General features: G+C 39.8%; 2 protein-coding genes across 2 annotated transcripts in view; one reads left to right on the top strand and one right to left on the bottom strand.

Moving 5' to 3' along the window:
- The window catches only part of LOC137360098 (protein FAM162B-like), a 78131-nt gene extending 66142 nt beyond the window's left edge, over positions 1-11989 (top strand). Inside the window, exons 3-4 of the mRNA XM_068025678.1 lie at positions 4178-4286; positions 10855-11989. Coding sequence (XP_067881779.1) covers positions 4178-4286; positions 10855-10974 — 229 coding nt within the window. The 3' untranslated portion in view covers positions 10975-11989. The remainder of the gene's footprint in view (positions 1-4177; positions 4287-10854) is intronic.
- A 1512-nt stretch (positions 11990-13501) lies between these two features.
- Positions 13502-22594, bottom strand: part of kpna5 (karyopherin alpha 5 (importin alpha 6)) — a 48159-nt gene continuing 39066 nt past the window's right edge. Inside the window, exons 12-14 of the mRNA XM_068025677.1 lie at positions 22107-22234; positions 20969-21147; positions 13502-18113 (exon numbers count right to left, since the gene is read on the bottom strand). Coding sequence (XP_067881778.1) covers positions 17926-18113; positions 20969-21147; positions 22107-22234 — 495 coding nt within the window. The 3' untranslated portion in view covers positions 13502-17925. The remainder of the gene's footprint in view (positions 18114-20968; positions 21148-22106; positions 22235-22594) is intronic.

Here is a 22594-nt window from a genome sequence, read left to right as displayed (position 1 = left end):
AATTGGACAGTGAACCCACAGGTGGCCAATTAGGAGTCCATTTGTGGCAAAATCAACGAACGAGTCCCATTTCCAGCAAGTGTGGGCTCAGGACCCGCTTTTCAGCCAGACGTTGGGGTCCCACAGCCCATAGTAAAATTCAGCTTTGTGCTTCTATTTACAGAATCACTCAAAATTGTTATGGTAAGTTTTACTCGCTTCAAATAACTGTAGGCTAACAGTAGTGAAATAGACACAGTGCACTGAATAGTTTGAGTAACTCCATGTACAAATACGTAATGTTCAACAAAATGCCTGGGTTTTTAAAGGAAGATTCAGAAATAAACCAAAGAAATATATTATGGTAATATTATTACATTTAACAAAGCTTTTTCCTCAGATGTTGTCATCTACACTTGTTTATTGAGGCACTTGATACCCTGCAGAGAAAGCATGTGGTCTAATACTGTCCAAACCAAGCCAAGAAAACCAAATTTCTTTTCAAAAATCAGTTATTCAATTTTTTTTAGAGATTGAAATTAGTGAAAAAATAAAGAAAATTGTTTCTTTTTTTAAAAAAAATGAACATATTACAACTCACAAATATGTCTGAGATAATTCATTCTTCTCAGCCTAAAATTAATAGGCATCACAAATTGAATGGACATCCAATGATATTGCTTGTGGTGCCAGAGGTGACTGTTTTATAACAGGAGCTTTATACTACACAGATAACATTTGTTAACTTATTTCAAAATGGACTCAATGACCGTCTAAATGTAAGTATTGCACAGATGATCAAATGCTCTATGATGCACTTAGGTCCTATCTAAAAATAGAAAGAAACAACTTTTAATTATTTTGCAGCTTATCACATCTTCAGGATGGCCCCAAGTGCTTCACATCAATCAATTACTTCCAGAATTGTAGTCACTGCTGTTATATAGGCAAATGTAACAACCAATATGCACAAAGACCCGGCAAACAGCAAATGAGCTACAAGGTCATAGAATTCTACAACATAAAAGGTCATTCAGCCATTCTACATCCTCTCTGAAAGAGTTATCCACTTACTCCCATTACCCCATATACCCCGTGAGAATGTTCTTGTCTGGTTGAATGTTGACTAGGGCACCAAAACAACTTCCACTTGCTTTTAAATACTGCCATGGGTCCTTTATGTCAACAGGCAGAAGAGGTCTTGGTTGAATATCTCATCTTCCGGCAGTGCAGCACTACCTCCATACTGTAATATCATCTGTAGAAAACAAGTCAGGGTTGACTCACTGGAGAGCTTTTTGAGTTACCTTCAGGGTTAGAGACATTATTTCAGTTTTGTCTAGCAACTTTTGCTTGTGCTTATGTCTTCCACAGGAGCTAAACAAAAAGATTTATTTATATAATACCTTACACTTACAACAAAGTAGTGCAGTGGTTCTTGTTATGAGAAAATATTTGCATACATCAAGATCCTAGACAGGAATGAGATAAGTGACCTGCTAATTTGTTTTTGCCAGTGCTGTTTGAAGAATTCTGGCTAAAATAAAAGGATACATCCCGGTTCAAGTAGCACATGGAACATTTTGCAACCATTTGTACAGGCAGACAGGCCTTGTGTTACAACCCTGTGAGAAATGGGTCTGGGTCTAGGGTTCCGTCTTAGCCTTCACCTGGTCTTACCATAACAGGGTTTTATTTTAAACACACCATATTTTTAGCTCCCTCTTGGTGAATCTTTGTTCACTGCTTTCCAATTATAAGGCAAAGAACCCAACACAAATCAGGTTCTCTTATGTTTAAAGAAGAAAGGTTGAAATTTATTAAACTTAAACTCTAATTCGGTTAACACCTATGGATACACGACATGCCCACACGAGCATGCATACGCGATAGACACATGCAGACAGAGACAGAACAGAGCAGAAGAAATAAAGTGGAAAAGTTTGAGGCAATCTCTGAAGTGGGTTTTTGTTACAGATCTTCAAGCTCACTGTAGAGTCCTTGCTTTTCATTGGGGCCCAGTATTCTTCTTAAACCTTGTTTGCTGTAGGAGACTTTTCTCTTTGGGTTCATGTATCTTCAGTAATTTGGAGTTCTATGAGAAAGAGATGGGAGCAGACAGGAGAGGCTGTGGCAAGCCAGTTAGGAGAGATCTTTTCAGTCCAGGCTGGTTCAAAAAACCCTGGACCAGTTAGTCATGTGATGAGCTGGTTTAACCAGTTTGTGGATTGCATCACCTCAGCAGTCTCTGGAATGTTCCTCTTACACACAATACCTGGTGATCAAAGTCCATTTTAGGCTTAGTGGATAAGGGAAGTAACCCCTCATGTCCCTATTGGTATGCAAATGTACTCCATCCAAGTCTGGCAGCCCTTGTAACAGGCCTTCTCAAATTAAATTTGAAATTTAATGTCGATATGGCAAAATTAATATGCCTCAGTCTTGGCAGGTGGGGGCCCAGCATGACACCTAGGTTTAACATTTCATCCAAAAGACAGCAATCCAATGATGTAGTGTTTTATTTTTATTAATTTATTTTTATTTAGAGATACAGCACTGAAACAGGCCCTCCGAGTCTGTGCCGACCAACAACCACCCATTTATACTAACCCTACAGTAATCCCATATTCCCTACCTACCTATAATGGCCAATTTACCTATCACCTGCAAGTCTTTAGCTGTGGGAGGAAACCGGAGCACCTGGCGAAAACCCATGCAGACAGGGAGAACTTGCAAACTCCACACAGGCAGTACCCAGAATCGAACCCGGGCCCCTAGAGCTGTGAGGCTGCAGTGCTAACCACTGTGCCACTGTGTTCTCTCAGCACTGCAGCTAAGTATTAATCTAGATAATGTGCTCATATCACAGACTGGAGCTTGAAGTTATGACTTCTGACTCAGGGGTGAGAGTCCTCTCAATTGAACCAAGCTGATCAGTGTTAAGCTGTCTGTTCCCAGTGGTATTGATGATACTACAATTGGTCACAAATGTTGTGATAGTGTAAAAGACCTGCCATCTATCAAACATTGATTACCCAGAAAACTTTGCTGCATATATATGTATGTATGCGCACAAAAGGGTTAAAGTTTGGGAATTAAAATATAGAGTAGGAAAGCAATAAAGAATGGGCATGTTTGAGCCTCAAGAAATTGTTGTTGGTAAACTTTTTTTTATTGCACTCTTATGCTTGGTCTCAAGTTTTTTGTTTGTCAGAAGCTTCCTCTTGTAAATATTGTTCAAGTTTAAATAATGGAAAATAGAGTTTAGACCTACAAATTACAAAATTCCATTTCCTTGCAAAAATTGGTTGGAAAATATAAAATATTGGCACTCTATGATCGTTTCTATGGGTTACAAGTACACTTAGATCCTGGAATCTTGATCTCGCCTGTTGTAACAAAAAGACCAGACCAGGTTTACCTTCACCAAGCACATACACCTTTGAGCAGGCATCACTGGATATCAGGAATGGGAACCCTGGCCCATTTTTCCTTTCCTTGCCAGGCACATTGGGGTCAGTTATAGCATCTCTACTGCCCTGACTGAGATCAACTAACTCAGGCCACACCAAAGATCAAATCAAGGATATACCTGGTCAGTATGGCTCAGCTACTTACTGCTGTAACCAATTAGGAGAGCCTACACCTGTCATAACTATGACAGATATATAATGTTGCACAATTGCAGATATCCTATTTTGTCAAGTAGTCATGGAAAAGAAATGCTTAAAAATAAAATAGAAAGGGGAAGAAATATGATGTTGATATTAGTTATAAACACAGTTAGCAGAGTAATTTTTTTTTTTAAAAAGCAGTTCTTGCAGTGTGAGCAAGGTTGCATTTTATTACCCATCCCTAGTTTCCCCTAATGTTGGCCGTGGGCCTTTGCCTTGAATTGCTGCAGGCCTTGTTGTAATGGTGCTCCCACAATGTTGGTGGGAGGGAATTCCAGGATTCTGAACCAGTGACAATGAAGGAATGGCACTGTATGTCCAAGTAAGGATGGAACATGACTTGGAGGAGAAATTGGAAATGATGGTGTTGCCACATAATGCTATTCTTGTTCTTTTTGGTAGTAGGGGCTTTGGGGAGGGAAGGGTTGTTGAAGCAGCTTTGGTGAGATGCTGCAGTGCATCCTGTAGAAACAAAATGCAACTTAATATTGCCTATAATTTTGACTTTTTGTCTTTTCTGTTAGGTTTGAAATGCTGAATGCAGCACGAAACAGGGCACGAGTCAAAACTTGCTACATCATGATTGGTTTGACTATTATGGCCTGTTTTGCTATGATTGCATCTGGAAAACAGGTATGAAAAATAAGCATAATTTCATGGTAAACTATTGAAGTAATAATCTGTGTCTGGGCATTTATAAACCTGCTAATGCACAGAATGCTGGTGAGATCTTTTCTTCAGTCCTCCACTATGAAGATATAGTGGTGACAGTTACAGTATTGAATTAGCAACCCTAAGGTCATGATTTTAAATCTCACCATGGCAAATTGTGAAATTGAATTCCATAAATCTGGTAACCTGAGGGCTGACACTAGGACATTGACCATGAAAGCTGCCAGACTGTTACAAAACCAAAATGATTCACAAATATCCTTCAGAGAAAGGAACCTGCATCCGCTACCTGGGTCTGACCTTTATGTGACTCCAACCATGTGGCTGAAACTTAATGCCCAGCAAGCTACTCATTTGCAAAAACGAGTGTTATAACATTGAGAGATGGGTAATCAGTGTAGCCAAGTATTTTCCATTTAAAAGTGACATTGGGGGTTACTTTCCACTTAGATGGGGGCAAAGAACTGGTGAATCAGTTTGGCTACTCGTTATACAACCATCTTTCAAGAAAATGGGGCAGTGTGCATAATGGCAATCAGATATCAGCAATTTTCTACCCTCACCGAAGTTCAAAGTTAGCCATAGGTTTATATTAAGTACTTGTACAGGGTAGGTACCTACTAAAGTACCATAGTAACCATAATAGGGACTTGAAGTAATGGCCTAGAATTGCCTGGATCACACTTATGCAAAAATCACACTGAAATTTATACCAATTTCTGTCCAATGTTGCTAATGGCAATTTATATTAAAAATTCCTCTGGAATTTACTGGCATACAAGAACATATCTTCTGAAAACCACACCTGCCAAAATGAGACATTAATTGTCATATGGAACATTAATTTTTAAACTGTTATTGGACTAAAAAATAACGAGACACCACAGCAGTGGCTGGAAAACATGGCTGCACATATTTGCATTCTAAAAGGTCAGTGGCTGGAAACACGACTGTTCGTTTTGGATTCTAAAAGACAGTTGAAAAAAAAAAAAAGACAATGGGAACTGCTCACTGATTCAATTAACAAAGATTGGTCTGTGCAACAGTGATCCACATCTGTGTGAGAGAGAGCACTACACCCCTGCACCGAGAACTTTGAAATGCACAAACTGCAGGAAAGGTTGTCCCAGATAGGGAGTTGGTTATATGACTAACTTTCTGGCCAACTTGGAGTTTGAATTGTACTCAGAACAGTTGGAAGAGACTGCAATTTGGAGACAACGCAGAAGGAAGGTCTCTCCCTGTTTCCCCCTCTCTATGACATTCCAGGGGATTCATGAAAGCCACTCAAACCTCGAGAGAGAAGACTCCTGCAGCTAAACAAGTTTGAAAGTGTGCACTGGGCCCCGAGAACTGCAAGACAACGGCAATCAAAGACATTACATCCAACCCAAAAGCCAGTAACGGAACTCCAGCTATTAGTGTAAACCTTTCCTCTTCTTTCTCCTCCTCTGTCTATTTGCATGCGTTTATCGTGCATGCATGCTAGCATTGTCGCATCACCTATTTCTAGTAGTTTTAACCAAATTCAAGTTTTAAGGTTAATAAACTTACACATTTCTTCTTTAAATCGAAGTATACCTGTCTGGTTTATTTTCCATTACAATTAGAGAGCAGTGAGTAAGGACTCACTGAGGAGAAGCTTAAAACACTGTTTAAAAAAAAAATTAAATCCTGTTACGGCCAAACCAGGCAAAGGCTGAGAGGGGAGCCCTAGACCCTTACCTCACCTGGTCGAAACATAAGAAATAGGAGGAGTAGGCCATTTGGTCCCTTGAGGCTGCTCCACCATTCAATAAGATCATGGCTTATTCAATTATGGTCTCAATTTCACTTTCCTGCCTCATCCCATAACCCTCGACTCCCTTATAGTTCAAAAATCCGTCTAACTCAGCCTTGAAAATATTCAATGACCCAGTCTCCAGTGCTCTCTGGGGAACAGAATTCCTAAGATTAACAACCCTTAGAAGAAATTTCTCCTTATTTCCAGTCTTAAAAGGGAGATCCCTTATTTTGAAACTGTGCCCCCAAGTGCTAGATTCCCCCTCGAGGGGAAACATCCTCTCAGCATCTACCCGGTCAAGCCGCCTCAGAATCTTACACGTTACAGTAAGACCTCCTCTCATCCTTCTAAACTCCTAGGAGTATAGGCCCAACCTGCCCTCATAAGACAACCCCTTCATCGCAATTAGCCTCGTGAACCTTCTCTGAACTGCTTCCAATGCAAGTATATCTCGCCTGAAGGAGACCAAAACTGTATGCAGTACTCTAAGTGCATTCACACCAATGCCCTGTACAGCTGTAGCAAGACTTCCCTACTGTTACACTCCAACTCCCTTGCAATAAATGCCAACATTCTATTTGCCGTCCCAATTTCTTGCTGTACTGCATGCTGAATTTTTGCAATTCATGCACAAGGACACCCAGATCCCTATGCATCGCAGCATTCTGTAGTCTCTCCATGCAAATAATATTCTGCTTTTCTATTCTTCCTTCCAAAGTGGACAACCTTACACATGTACAATACCAACATCCAGACTTGAGGATAGAGATCCTCCCCCTCAAGTTTTGGAAACTGTCAGCACCATCTTCCTATGAAAACAAGCACCTTGCTTATCACCATGTGGTAGCTACTACCACCATGGCCATCCACATTTCTGTGGGCATTCCCATTTACAGCACTAATATATTTGCCATATTTTTCAGTTACAAAAGTCTGTGATCCTGCAATTCATTGATGGCCCTGCAGCAATTCAGCATTGTAAAAATACTATTTGGCAGTCATCCCAGAAATGGTCAGTATTAGGCAGGGATAGGTATTCTTCCCAGGATGCAGTCTTGACCATCCTGTTGGAAAAGTTCTTGGTTAGCTTGTTGAGGGCAAAGGCTTGCGGGGGTTGGGGGGAGGGGCGTGCGGGGTCACAGGGGAAACAAGGAAGCAAGGGAAGATGGAGAAGCCAAAGAATTATGTGAAGTTGGGACAAGTACATAAGAGGGCTGACAGAGGATCAGGAGAAGTAGAGCAGGTGGTGGTTAAGGTTGCTGAGTAGATAGTTTCAATGTTGTAGACAAGTAAACGTGTGAGCTTCTCCTGCTTGTTGTCAGAAATGAGAGTAAAGGAATAGAGAGAGGACAATTTACTGGATAATTCTGGAAAACAGAATTCATCTATGAACAACTAATGTTTAAAAATTACAGACTGAAATATTTCAAAATATTTTGAAAAGATTATCATTCAAACATTTATACTTTCATATGATGGAAGGTGTCGTCGACAGTTCCATCAAGCGGCACTTGCTTTGTAATAACCTGCTCAGTGACGCTTAGTTTGCATTCCGTCAGGGCCACTCAGCTCCTAACCTCATTATAGCTTTGGTCAAAACATGGACAAAAGAGCTGAACTCAAGAGGTGAGGTGAGAGTGATTGCCCTTGACATCAAGGCAGCATTTGACAGAATATGGCATCAAGGAGCCCTAGAAAAACTGAGGTCAATGGGAATCAGGGGGAAAACCCTCTGCTGGCTGGAGTCATACCTAGCGCATAGGAAGATGGTTGTGGTTGTTGGAGGTCAATCATCTGAGCTCCAGGACATCACTGCAGGAGTTCCTCAGGGTAGTGTCCTAGGCCCAAACATCTTCAGCTGCTTTATCAATGACCTTCCTTCAATCATAAGGTCAGAAGTGGGGATGTTCACTGATGATTGCACAATGTTCAGCACCATTCGTAACTCCTCAGATACTGAAGCAGACCGTGTAGAAATGCAGCAAGACCTGGACAATATCTAGGCTTGGGCTGATAAGTGGCAAGTAACATTCGCGCCACACAAGAGCCGGGCAATGACCATGTCCAACAAGAGAGAATCTAACCATCTCCCCTTGACATTCAATGGCATTACCATCGCTGAATCCCCCACTAACATCCTAGGGACTACCATTGACCAGAAACTGAACTGGAGTAGCCATATAAATACCATGGCTACAAGAGCAGGTCAGAAACTAGGAATCCTGACTCCCCAAAGCCTGTGCACCATCTACAAGGCACAAGTCAGGAGTGTGATGGAATACTTTCCACTTGCCTGGATGGGTGCAGCTCCAACACTCAAGAAGCTTGACACCATCCAGGACAAAGCAGCCCGCTTGATTGGCACCCCATCTACAAACATTCACTCCCTCTACCACCGACGCACAGTGGCAGCAGTGTGTACCATCTCCAAGATGCACTGCTGCAATGCACCAAGGCTCCTTAGACAGCACCTTCCAAACCCGCGACCTCTACCAACTAGGAGGACAAGGGCAGCAAATGCATGGGAACACCACAACTTGCAAGTTCCCATCCAAGTCACACACCATCCTGACTTGGAAATATATCGCTGTTCCTTCACTGTCGCTGGGTCAAAATCCTGGAACTCCCTTCCTAACAGCACTGTGGAATACCTACCCCCAAATGGACTGCAGCAGTTCAAGGCGGCAGCTCACCACCACCTTCTCAAGGGCAATTAGGGATGGGCAATAAATGCTGGCCAAGCCAGCGATGCCCACATCCCATGAATGAATTTAAAAAAAAATGTCTTCAGTGGTTTCCAAAGCTGGTGAAAGCGAGATGAGAGCAGACAGGAGAAAGGTCTTTTCCAGTTCAGGAGCAAACAGCTTTCCGATTTTAAATTCCCTGTTGGAAGTTCAAATTCAAAAAACTCCAACAGTTAGTCATGTGACCAAACTGGTCTGACCACTTGTGTATTGGGGAAGCAAGGACCAGGTCCCTTTATCCAACACTGTCTGTTACTATGCAAATGTCTTTCCAGTCAGGGGATCCAATTGTTTTTTTTAAAGCAAGTTCTTTCTTCAACAATAGTTTAAAATCAATGTTCATGTAGTGAAATTAATTTTCCTCATTCTTGGCAGGTGGGGAACTTGCCTGACAAGTGTGATGGAATACTCTCCACTTGCCTGGATGGGTGCAGCTCCAACACTCAAGAAGCTAGACACCATCCAGGACAAAGCAGCCTGCTTGATTGGCACCCCATCCACAAACATTCAATCCCTGCAGCACTGACAGTGGCAGCAGTATGTACCATCTACTAGATGCATTGCAGCAACGCACCAAGGCTCCTTAGACAGCACCTTCCAAACCTGCGACCTCCACCACCTAGAAAGACAAGGGCAGTAGATGCATGGGAACACCACCACGTGCAAGTTCCCCTCCAAGCCACACACCATCCTGACTTGGAACTATGTCGCCATTCCTTCATGGTCACTGGGTCAAAAGCCTGAACTTGCTTCCCAACAGCACTGCGGGTGTACCTGCCCCATATGGACTACAGCGGTTCCAGGTGGTAGCTCGCCACTACCTTTTCAAGGGCAATTAGGGGTGGGCAATAAATGCTGTCCTAGCCAGTGATGCCCACAGCCCATGAACGAATAAAAAATTAAATTACTTTATTTTAGCAGAGGAGTAATTCCATTTAAAATAATTGAGTTAATGCCTCAGTTAAAATGGAGAGACCAAGAAATTTCATACAAATGCATTAAGCTAATTTTTGTGGCCACATTTTAAGGCATCGCAGAGACACATTGCATCTTCAAACAATATACAAGCATAACATAGAACCTAAGAAATAAGAGTAGGCCATATGGCCCCTTGAACCAGCTACTCCATTTAATAAGATCATGGCTGATCCTTAACCTCAACTCCACTTACACACCAATCCCGATATCCCTCGACTCCCTTAGAGTCCAAAAATCCATCTATCTCAGCCTTGAATATACTCAATGACAGAGCATCCACAGCCCCCTGGGATAGAGAATTCCAAAGAGTCACAACCCTCTTCAGAAATTTCTCATCTTGGTCTGAAATGGCTATCCTCTTATCCTGAGATTATACCTCCTAGTTCTGGACTCTCCAGCCAGGGGGAGCAACCTCTCAGCACCTACCCTGTCAAGCCCCCTTAGAATCTTTTATTTCAATAAGATCACTTCTCATTCTTCTAAACTCAAGAGTATAGATCCATTTCACTCATTCAACCTCTCCTCATAGGAGGACCTTCTCATCCCAGGAATCAATCTAGTGAACCTTCACTGCACCCATTCTAAGACAAATATATCCTTCCTTAGGTACAAGAGACCAAAATTGAACACAGTACATCGGTTATGGCCTCACCAAAGCCTTGTACAATTGAAGCAAAATCTCCTTACTCTTGTACTCAACTCCCTTGCAATAAGGGTCAATGTACTGTTTGCCTTCCTAATTGCTTGCTGTACCTACATGTTAACTTTGTGATTCTTGTACATGGCACTGAAATCCCTCTGAACATTTAATGGTTTTTCATTATTTTAAAAAAATTCTCTTTTTCTAATCTTTCTCCCAAAGTGAACAACCTCACATTTTCCCACATTTGGCCACTAAACTGCTGTATTCCACTTTGGATTTAAAGATTCTCACATTGACAATCCTTGAAAGTAAATAAATAAAAAATATTGAGCAGCAATATCGGATGCTTATACTTCACTCTGTATTCTTTGCACTCCTCAGGCTGCTGAGCGGCATGAATCACTTGCCAGCTGGAATCGAGCAAAAAAGGCGAAATGGAAAGAGGAAGCTCTGCGTGAGCAGGCAGCTGCAATGGCTATTGCTGCTGCTAAATCACGATAACATTAAAGGAAGCCATACAACTAAACCAACCAACCATTCAGCTCTTATCTTTCTTTGTAGGTATTGGAATTACAGTGACGACTCATCCTGACAAGATGAATTTCTCCATCTCAATGAAAGATTACTCTGCTAGTTTTAAGTCATATAGAGCTATAACAAGTGTACACAGAATGAAGCTAAGCAAATGAATGGAATATACAGATGTAATGTTTTATATTACTCAAGTCATATTTGGATTCTTTTGCATTGAGATTGCTTTACAATAGTAATTCGCAAATTTCATATTCAAAGGACTAAAGGGCAAGACAGTATGTTTCCATTTCTTGGCAACAAAATGTTAGATTAAAATCTATACCAGTGATATGGCTTCTGGCTTTACATCAGTTTTAGTGAAGGGTATGTACCCAAAACATCCTAATTTGTTTCTAGTCTTTACAGATGTCAACCAACCTGCTTTACACTTCCAGCATTATTTTTTATTTTGGTATCAACACTTTATAGCAACATTTAATAGTATTTTTCATTAATATAAGCTGCTTATTACAATAAGCAGATAAACAGACTTTTAGAAAATGGAGTTCAACAGCATGAGGCATTTAAATCGGCAAGTTGTAAATAAAACTTACCCTACACTATTCAACTTTTGTTAAAAATGGTCATCTAGTTCCCTCTCTGTCTTGTGTAGCAACTTTTAAGAAATCACTGATTCCATTAAAACGCAACTTAAAACAGTATTCTGATAAAGGCGAAGCACCAACTAGTTAGAATACCTTGAAGTTTTTTTTTAAAATGGCATTTGATACTCATTGGTTACAACAAAAATGATCAGGCATGACAGCAAATATTATAATTGCTTTCTCATAGCTGTTACAGAAGTGATCAAATAAAAAAAACATGTAACGGATGGTGGAATACAACTTATTTATGCCTGCTATATCACAGAATTAAGGCATGCAAAGTACATTATTCTGCAATATTTTTATCACGGTGAAGTCCTTAAACTTTTTCCAGATTGTAGACTTTCTAATTTTTTATACTCATGTTTCATCCCCTTCATACTGGTGACAATCTAGTTGCTCTTCTCTTCACCCTCCCCAATGCAGCAACACCTTTTGTAAAGTATGGTAATCAGAATTCAACACAAAATCCGAAGTGCGATCTGAAGAAAAACATTGTAAAAATCTTAATGTTTTAGATTTATAATCCAGTTCTACATACTTTTAACAGTTTTAGTGATTTTGTTGCAGAGAGACTAAAAAGGCTAGGGTTGTTTTCCTTAGAGCAGAGAAGGTTGAGGGGGGACATGATTGAGATATACAAAATTATGAGGGGCATTGATAGATCAGATATAGGAAGAAACTTTTTCCCTTAGCAGAGGGGTCAATAACCAGGGGGCATAGATTTAAGGTAAAGGGGCAGGAGGTCTAGAGGGGATTTGAGGAAAAAATTCACCCAGAGGGGGGGTTGGAATCTGGAACGCACTGCCTGAAAAGCTGGTAGAGGCAGGAACCATCACAATATTTAATTATTTAGATGAGCACTTGAAACGCCATAGCATACAAGGCTACGGGCCAAGTGCTGGAAAACGGGATTGGAATAGTTAGGTGCTTGATGGCCAGCAGACACGATGGGCCGAAGGGCCTGTTTCTGTGCTGTGACTATGACTCAGGGCCAGGCTGATGCTTTATGAGGCCTGTATTCTCAGCACCTTCTTGTATGCCTGTGAAACATGGGCGATTTAGAGCTACCAGGAAAAGTAGCTTAATAATTTCCATCTACACTTTCTGCGACACATTATATCCTGACAGGACAAAATCACAACTGTGGCAGTTGTCTCAAAGGCAGAGTTCCTAAGCATGTTGACACTAATCAAAGAGACTGCTTTGACAGGTTTGATGACAGTCGCATACCCAAAGACCTTCTGTATGGTGAGGTAGTTGGGGTCAGATGACCAGTGGGGTACCCAAAACTCCGTTTCAAGGATGCTTGCAAGAGTGACATGAAGGCTGTAAATGTTAATTATTGCACCTGGGAGTCCCTAGCTGGCGAAAGAGGGAAATGGCAACACTCCCTGTTGACTGGCATGCTCTACCATGATGATCAGTGGCTACAGCAGCTTGGCAACAGGTGCCACTGCCAAAAAACTCAGCATCACTTGGCAGCTTCATGTGTGGCATAACCTGCCTCAAGGATTGGCCTTCATACCCATCAGCAAAGGTGCACCAAGACACCCCACCTAAGTGGATTGTTTGCTGCATGTCCATCATCTTTCATAGATGGAAGGATGCTAACCACTGAGGGAGTGCTGCAAAGTTGGAGTCTTTCAAGATGAGTCAGTAAAGCCCAATCTGGTATACAAGATCCCGTGATACTATTTAAAGAGAAAGGATTTCTCAGTGTCCTAGTCAACATTCCTCCCTAACCACCATCAAAAATAGATTAACTGGTTATTTCACTTGCTGTTCATGGGACCTTACTGTACACAAATTGGCTGTCACGTTTGAACAAAAAACAAGAGTAACTATGCTTCAAAAACTGTGCTTTATAGCCTGAGAACATGACAAGACGTTATATAATAGCAAGTTTTTCAAAGACTACAAAGTTAACAATTCAGAAGCAGGAAAAGTGCTTGAGGAAAGTAGACAGCATTAATACAGCATGTAACAGAAAAGACAACCTTGCTCTTCGATATAGACATCTTCTACACAGATGCAAATTCAGAACATGATCTTCAGACTCCAAGCTACTTTTCATTCATTTAAATATATATTAGTAAAATATTAGTGCTTTCATCAAGCCAGAACACACAATTTTTCAATTGGGATAAAGCTATTGGCTTTTCCATGTGAATTAAAATAATTTTGATCTTAGTGATTCAGCACAAGCTTCAAAGGAATTAAAATGGTTAGAAGGTTAAAAAAAAATCAAAGAACAGTACAGCACAGGAACAGGCCATTCGGCCCTCCAAGCCTGCGCCGATCTTGATGCCTGCCGAAACTAACACCTTCTGCACTTCCGGGGCCCATATCTCTCTATTCCCTTCCTATTCATATATTTGTCAAGATGTCTCTTAAACGTCGCTATCAGAGGAGATATAGCACACAAAAGTAAGCACACTGAATAATTAAAACCCAAAACATGAAGCTTAACAGCAAATCAGTATCATGTGAAATGTGAATGGATTTTATTTTTTTCTTCGCTTTCCAGACATTTCCAAATCTAATACATTCATTCCAATGCAACTTAACAATCTATTAGCTTGAGTATGCTTGCAAGATATTCACTAGAAAACTATTCGCCAGCCCAAAAGTGGAAGAAAAAAATTAACATCCTTAGCACATATACAAACAATGCACAAAACAGATTTGAGATCTTTTGCATGATATTCATCCTTTCCCATCTTGGTTTGGTGCATCTATTTAATTTTGTTCCAACACAATTTCAGAGATTCAAATTAAAGGAGAACAGGGATGGCGGTGGAGGCGAGTGGGAAAGGGTTTCAGGGCAGTTGATTCCAGGGCTGTTGCCAGCAACAGTAGAAAAAAAGTAATCCTAAATGAAAGAAAATAGATCCAAAAGCATGAATACTCACGTCAATCTGTACAGCTCTGGTCATTGTAAAAAAATATATACACACAAACATTAAATGATGTCAATGTGTTAATTTAGAGCACAAATTTTTCAAACTTAGAAATCTTTCATGATTTATAAACTATTGCTGGTATAATGTAATGATTGTTTGCCTAATGACGCTGGATTAAACACTTCAGCCTTCAGATACATGTTTAGTAATATTAGTTTTCAGGCTTATTATTTTGTAGGATACAACGTACATACTGCAAGGTACAGAGTTAGCCAATACTAAACTGAGCTCGGCAAGTGAGCAACAGAGTTTGACAAAATTACAACACAAAATGCTCCACTTATCTTTTTCTGGTTATTGCCATCTCAGCACTTGTATTCTGATTTCTCAACTCTACAGCAGGGATACAACTGGGCATCTCAGCAAAACAGCTGTATAAATTTGGGATGGGAAGATTGGGGCAAGGGAAAAGCATGTTTCAGTTAAGACAAGAAAATGCAAAATAGATACCCCTTTATAGAATTTTTATATACATATCAAAGCTTTATCCTAGTTAAAGTTTTTCATGAAATTGAAGTAGTTTAATGTTAAATATCAACTCCCCCTTTTCTGGGCAAAAATATTTTCCAGCATTTCATTTTTAAGTAATACTGTTGGAGATTTGAAACTAACATTTGGTTGTGTATGTCAAATACCGTGCAAATTTAAGGAGTGACATGGGAGTAATCAAGTAATATACTTTATGTATGTAGCCTTGGTGATGGAACTATATATCAAAACAGCTATGAACATTACATGCAAACATTACATACATTGGAACTTTACATTACCATTCTATAAATTTAGCTCTATCCAAGACTCAAACAACTACAACTGCAATTTCAAAAAGCTTTTTTCCCCTCGAACCTATGAATGGTATACAATGCAGAAGACACTTTTCATTGAAAGGCAGCAGCTGCATTGAAAAACACCTTACATAACACAAATAAACCAAGACATTCACAGGAAGAGACGTCTCCTTTGTTGTTTGGACATAGCGTTAATTACAACTGTATGCATTCTAGTAAAGTAGTAATGAATTTTTTCAGAAGTGTTTTTCCAAATGCTTTTTTTTTTATATATATATGTATGTATACACACTTGCCAGCATTCATTTGTTACATTTCATCATAATGCAACAAGTTTGGCATGTTTTCTACTCAGACCAGACAGGTTAATAATCTGTTCCCCTTGTTGAGATATTCTTTAGAATTACTGTTGACAACATTAATGGTTGAACATTTGTCATGTGACTCTCTTAAAACAGCAAGAAAGGAATGCCCCACAAACATGTTAAGCACTCACCTGATAATATTACCAGCCTTTATAGCTTTTTTCTTCCTTTTCTTAGGCTAACAGTACAACAGTAAAATTAACTTTCAATTCTGATAAGCAGTAAAATTCAGTATGTCAATATAGTGTGGAATTCAAAATCTATAGGCTGAATACAGAATAGAACTAAATTAATTTCAGAAAAAGTTGCGTTTCTGAATTTAACCAAATTTATTTTCTTTCTAATTATTTAGCAGTGCAGTTCCCCACCTTTAACTGAACAAATGTGTACAAAAAGGGTTCTTGCTGACATGGTGGATAAAAACATTTGATTTCAGTAGGGAAGAAACATGAAACCAGCAACATGTTTTGTATATTTACACTGTGAACCTTTAAGCACACAAAACTCCATTTTCTTTTTTCAAAAATCACAGTGCAGCATTCTTTACACTAAAGTTTGTCCATTGCAAGACTTTCCTATCAGCAGGAAAAAAAGGAATCTTAAGATGCTGCATCACAGATGAGAAATGATATATGAAACTGTGGCTGTGATTTTAAGCTGCAAATTATAAATAAGAGTTTCAAGAGAATCACTTTTGCCACCTTTACAAGTCTTGAATAGTAGTGTAACAAGATCGTTAATCAACATTAATTTATCAGCTGGAAATTCTAAGTGTCTACCAATTTAGTGAACTAAACATAAAAGGGTTATTCTACAGTAGTTTATACACATATCTACTATATAAAGTGAGTTTTAAGGGGTATGCAAAAATGTTACTTCAAGTGAATAAGACAAAGGGAATTTCAGTAGTAGTGCTCATTGAGAAAAAATGGTGAATGAATAATAAGACTAAACAGCATTGTTGTGAAATCACACTTTAGCCACTATTCAAAATTCTCACATCAATACCTGCTAAATTTACTTGAGCTAATATCACAAATTGAAGAATCACTATATCTCCAACTACATTAATGCATTTTTTCCTGGGGGAAGGAGCGAGTGAGCAAGAGCAAGAAAGGGGGAGAGGAAAAGAGAAAGAAAGAGAGTGTGTGAGAGTGAGAAAGTGAGAGAAAGAAAAAGAGAAGGGAGAAAAATGTACATATTGCTACAGATCATGTATGCCTAATTAGGTGACCCTACCAGCGTTTCAACGATTGCCAGGTATTTCACTCTCTACAAACATCCGTGCGTGTATTCTACACATGCTTAATGCAATTATCAACATGATGTGCAGTTGGCAATGCTAAAATTTCAAGTTTCCTGTTCAGAGTGCACTTATGAAATTATCTTCCAGTAATTTATAAACAAAATGTAAATTTACCAATTTCCATATTGAAATATAGCCTCGCAAATGCTGATAATCATTTTCATTCACATATAATTGATTTCAAAAAGTCAGAAACTTTTTAACAACTGTGTCCTAATTCAGAGAGGTAGATCATCGGGGGTGGGGGATGCACCTGTAAACTCTGTTTATAGACACTAGTGTTGAAAGTTGCACTGCTAAATTATATCAAACCATGTATTTCACTAATCTGAAAATTAAAATAGCAATACAACTTTAGGACCTTTGGAGAGGATATTGGTCAAATAGTTTTAGACTTCAATTCCATTATTCAACACAAAGGAAACCACACCCTGTAACAGTATGTCTGAGGCTCCAGAAACAAAGAATAAATAAGTATGGTTTAAATTAGGGCTGTAAACAGTTAAATGAAACAGTACTATTTGGATGGCTGCAATTTCAGCTTAAATATAGGTGCGTCTACTACTCCACACCTCTTTCTTTGGAGCAATTCAGAAATAGTTCAGATTTCTATGACACCAGATACTTAGATGATTAAATATGCAACATGAAAATCAACAGCCCCAGTTTAAATTTAATTTTAAACTGCAAATAGAAAAGTGCATAAGCTGCCTCAAATTTTTGCCCTTTCAAAAACGTTCCTAATTTTAAATGCGGCAACAGCAGCTTCTTAATTTTGGCTCTGAGGATTTATGAAGTTCTAAGTGTGGTGCATTGGCGGTATTATACACAATTTCACCATTCATGCATTTACAACTGGAATCCTTCCATTGGGGCCTCTTGCTGCTGGAAGATGAACTGCTGCTGATTTTCATCTACTTGTGGTGCAATGCTCGAGTCCTCCTCCTCTATACCAAAATAATGCTCAATCAGATCAAAGGCCTTCTGATAGATCTCCTGGTTTTCATGACTTTGGAGAAATTCAATTTTGTCCAGACCTGAAATTAGAGTTCACAACACAATGTTTTATATATATGTGGCATTACCATTTCTTCACAAAGTACCCTGAATAATGTGAATGAAATGTCATGCACTATACACTAAGGTCATATGATTACGTGCATGAGAAAAATTTGCCTCAATAATTATTTCAAAAGGAACAGATCAGTGCTTCCCTTACTGAGGATGGCAGACACAAATACAGAGGTGAACATGAACTACATGAAAATGCAGAATTTTTTTTGGCTGCGTTTGCTGACAACACAACCACTAGGTGGCACAGTACTGGCACATGCGTCTCATTCACTGAAAGTTCACTGTCTGCGACGTCTCTGGAGCTGCCAGTAATAAAGATGGCGCTGCTCAATTTGCCACAAAAAGGAAATGCTACCTTAAACCCAAATCCACAGTGGCTGCAATCGCTGCCTCCATCCCACCCCAAAGTACCTGTGCTAATACAGAACCAAATAATCTCATCGCAACGCATCTTTCAATTTTCTCTTTTTATGGTTATTCTAACATATTGGTTTTGGAAACAGATTCATGTGATCATTGATTAATTCTCTTGCACAATTACAGCAGTACAAATGGATTTAGGCTATAGTTCAGATGGAAGCCATTGTGCTTCTCTTCACCGCACCCTCCTGCACGCATCTGTTAGCCGCTTCCCCCTCTCAGCCACTTGCTTCCGCCCTCGCCGCTTCCCCACCTCAGCCGCTCGCTCCCCACTCTCCACAACCCCCCCCCCCCCCACCAACCCTGATGGCTGCTCGCTCCAGGCCTCACCGCTTCCCTCCTCTTGGCCCACGTCGCCCCGTCACCCCTCGGCTGCTCGCTCCCCACCTTGCCACTCTGGCGGCTCATTCCCCACCCCCTGCCGGAGTAGGGAGGACGGGAACGAGGGGATGAGGGGAAGAAGCAGCAAGGGCGGGTGCGAGTGGCTGATGGAAGGTGGCGGGGAGCGAGCGGCCAAGGGAGGAGGTGGCGAGGGAGAGAGTGAGTGGCTGAGGGAAGACAGGCAGCAAGCGGTCCCGTTCCAGCATGCGATGATGTTTTCGAGCACATGTGCGAATTAGTCCTGGCAAGCCAGGTGCTGAGGTAGGCTGCGCATGCCCAGCACCACATTGGCAGGAAGGAAGTATTCTGTGCATGTACGCAGCTAGGAACGCACTAATGACGTCGGCGCTTGGCTGCATGGTCAGTCACTGACAAAGCTTACAGAGAGACCAGGTCGCTGTACTATCTAATTTTCTAACTTGAATGAGCATACTGGGAAAATGTATAAAATGCTGACCACAAGGATATATTTGAATTACAAAAAATTATTTTGGGAAGTACTACTTTTGTAGTGTGGTTTTAATTTTAATTATACTTTATTAAATAAAAATATTTCAATGGTCGTAGAGACATCACTTGTCTTTTTGCCCATTGTGACAACACCTTCACATTACAAGGTTATTTCTTCAGTTGCAGAAGAAACTGAATAAAGCCTGCAGCTGGGCTGTTCCATTAATATTTCAGCTCACATTTGGAGAGCTGTCAGGTTGGAGTAGATTTTTGAGATAGGGAGGGGTGTGACCATGGAGAAATCTGAAACCAAGGATGAGAATTTTAAAATTGAGGTGTTGCTAAACCAGAAGCCAATGTAGGCCAGCAAGTACAGGGGTGATCGGTGGATGAAAACTAGTGCAAGTTAGGATATGGACAACAGAGCTTTCAATAACCTCAAGTTTAGAGACTGGCCAGGAGTGCATTGGAATAAACAAGTCGAAAGGTAACAAAGACATAGATGAGGGGGTTTCAGCAACAGATGAGCTGAGGCAGGGGCAGAGCTGGGCAATATTATGGAGGTGGAAATAGGCAGCATTAATGATGAATGCGGTTGGGAGTTCATCTCGGCGTCAAATATGACACCAAGGTTGCCAACAGTTCAGCTGAGCCTCAGACAGTTGCCAAGGAGAGGGATGGAGTGAGTTGGTGGTTGGGGAATGGAATTTGTAGCGGGGATTAAAGACAATGGCTTTGGTCTTCCCAGTGTTTAGTTGGAGGAAATTACTGCGCATTCAGTATTGATACTGGACAAGCAGTCTGATCATTTAGAGAATTTAGTTCGAAAGAGATGGTGGTGGTGGTGGTGGTGGTGATGTTGAGCTGGGTGTTGCCAGAATACATGCAGAAACTGAAGCTGTTTTTCAGAACTATGTTGTCAAGGGGTAGAATGCAAATGAGAAGCAGTAGGGAGCTAAAGATAGATCCTAGGGACTACCAGAGGTAATGTTGCAGGAGCAGCAAGACAAGCCTTTGAAGGGTGATTTTCGGACTAAAGCTGGATAGATAAAAATGAAACCAGGCAAGTGCTGTCGCACATAGCTGGACAACTGTGGGACATATTAACCCTAAAGTACAAACAGTTGCAACAATTTTAGATAAAAACATTTAATTGTTTACACTTCTGCCTCCCCTTTCTCTCCATCATCCATCTAGTCCCCATATTTAAGTTTCTACTGAAAGTCACTTTCCTCAAAAAATCTTTAAAATCTTTTCAATCCCCGTTTTCTTTGCCCTGTCCATTTTGGTCAGAGGAACTTTCAAAAACTGATCTGCGATTGTCTGAAAATCAGATTCAAGATGGGTTTAATATAATTAATTCAACAACTGATATTTAAAAACACGAAGCCAGAAGTGGGTGTTGCCACATGTAAATTTGTTTGTAGCTCCAATGCCCAAAGGAAAGCAGAAGCTTTAACTCCTCCATTGCCAACTAAGTATTATTTCATTGCAGTGGGGGAAAAAAAAAAGATATATCTAGAAGGGAGGCTATATTATTGGCTCTGTAATATTAGGAGTTTCTCACCATAGGCTTCTTCAATAAGCGCACAGTATGGATTGATGCCAGTTCCATTCTGTTTGGCCTCTTGCTCTCCTAATCGTAGAATGTTTTCTAGCCCATTCAAAGCAACCTGGACTATTTTGGAGTCCATGACTGTAAGTAAGTCACAGAGAGGCTTGATGCAGCTCAAATCCACTAAATATCTTCAAAGGAAAACAAAAGGTGCCAGTTAACAACTTAAGTTTTTAATTAGTCAATTATACAACAGAATCTGAATATCCTATGCCTTCCTGTAAGTCATTTGAGAAGTGCTGAGCATAAACAGATATTGTTTTAGCAGGTAGTCTAAGGTTTTTTAAAAAATCCTTTATTACAGTGCTAATAAACTAGTTTTCTTCTTGCCACTCAACTACTTAATGTCCACTGTTGAGTGACCCAATGAAAACAGTTTCAGTTTATGTAACAATATATTCCAACGTTAAAAAAACTTGACATCAATACCAAATTGTAAGTTTCAAATCTTCATGCTAGTAGACGAGTAAACATTTATAGATAACTAATTATACATAAGAAACATCTGTAATGCTTGGGTTTCACTAATGATTTGAAGTACAGGGTTGAAAATTTAAACAGTAGTAAAGATTATACCATTCACATTTCATTTATAGATTTTTGTTAAAGACAACAAAGATAAACAATTGAATCTTAAATGTCAGTAGATTAAAAATAGTGTGAAGCATTTTATCCAAAAGATAAGAAAATGAGTGAAGCAGAATGGCTTTGTAGGTCGACATTTGTGTTGACTAGTGGAATTTTCTATCATAGATCATTTGAAGCTGGCACCAGAGAAATGTTTTCTGACAGATTAAATGTCTAAAATTACCGATTTATACAATAACTTGACAGAATAAATCTGACTCATGGTACACAGCTTTTAAAAAAGCTAAGTATATCAAAGAACCAGTGATCCATTACTGATTTCTGAGCATTGTAAAACAAGTGTTATAAATAGAAAAAAAAAACAGATGCTCAAGTCACACCATTTCAAATCTAAAGGTATAAGCATCTCTCTTCAACAGTAATATTCTTAACCTAAATGCGGATGGAATGGAAAAGAACATACGCATGCACACTGAGTAGCCCATTCATTGGTTATAATTACCTGATCTGTTCTGGAGTCCCTCCAGAAGTTGCATTTGTGATAGCCCAAGCAGCCTCCTTTCTAGTGCGGAATTCAGCCTTTTGGAGAACATCAATCAGCACTGGGAAAATATTTGCATCTATTACAGCCTATTAAGTATAAAACAGAATATGAATATCAAATCAAGTAGTCTGAGCAAATTAGGTAACAAAAACTATGTAGAAAAACAAGCAACAGCTATTCAAAACAAAATTTGAACTGACTGTCATCTTTCCTTGTCAAAAAACTGATCTACGCAGCTGCTATTGCATTTCACTTCTGCAACTATAGGTTTCTAGAAGGATGAATACACTGAACGGTTCCAGTAGAAGTTGAATATAAATGTCCCACACAACTTTTTTTTTTTTTTTTTTTAAATCGGTCTGACAGAAAAGTTCCTCCAAACCAGAAGTAGCATGTCATACCATTCCCTAACTGATGGGGAGGCTGGGTAAATAGTTTTTGCTTCT

The sequence above is a fragment of the Heterodontus francisci genome, chromosome 3 (assembly GCF_036365525.1).
Source record: "Heterodontus francisci isolate sHetFra1 chromosome 3, sHetFra1.hap1, whole genome shotgun sequence".
Taxonomy (NCBI): Eukaryota; Metazoa; Chordata; class Chondrichthyes; order Heterodontiformes; family Heterodontidae; genus Heterodontus; species Heterodontus francisci.
This window is presented reverse-complemented; position numbering and strand designations above follow the sequence as displayed.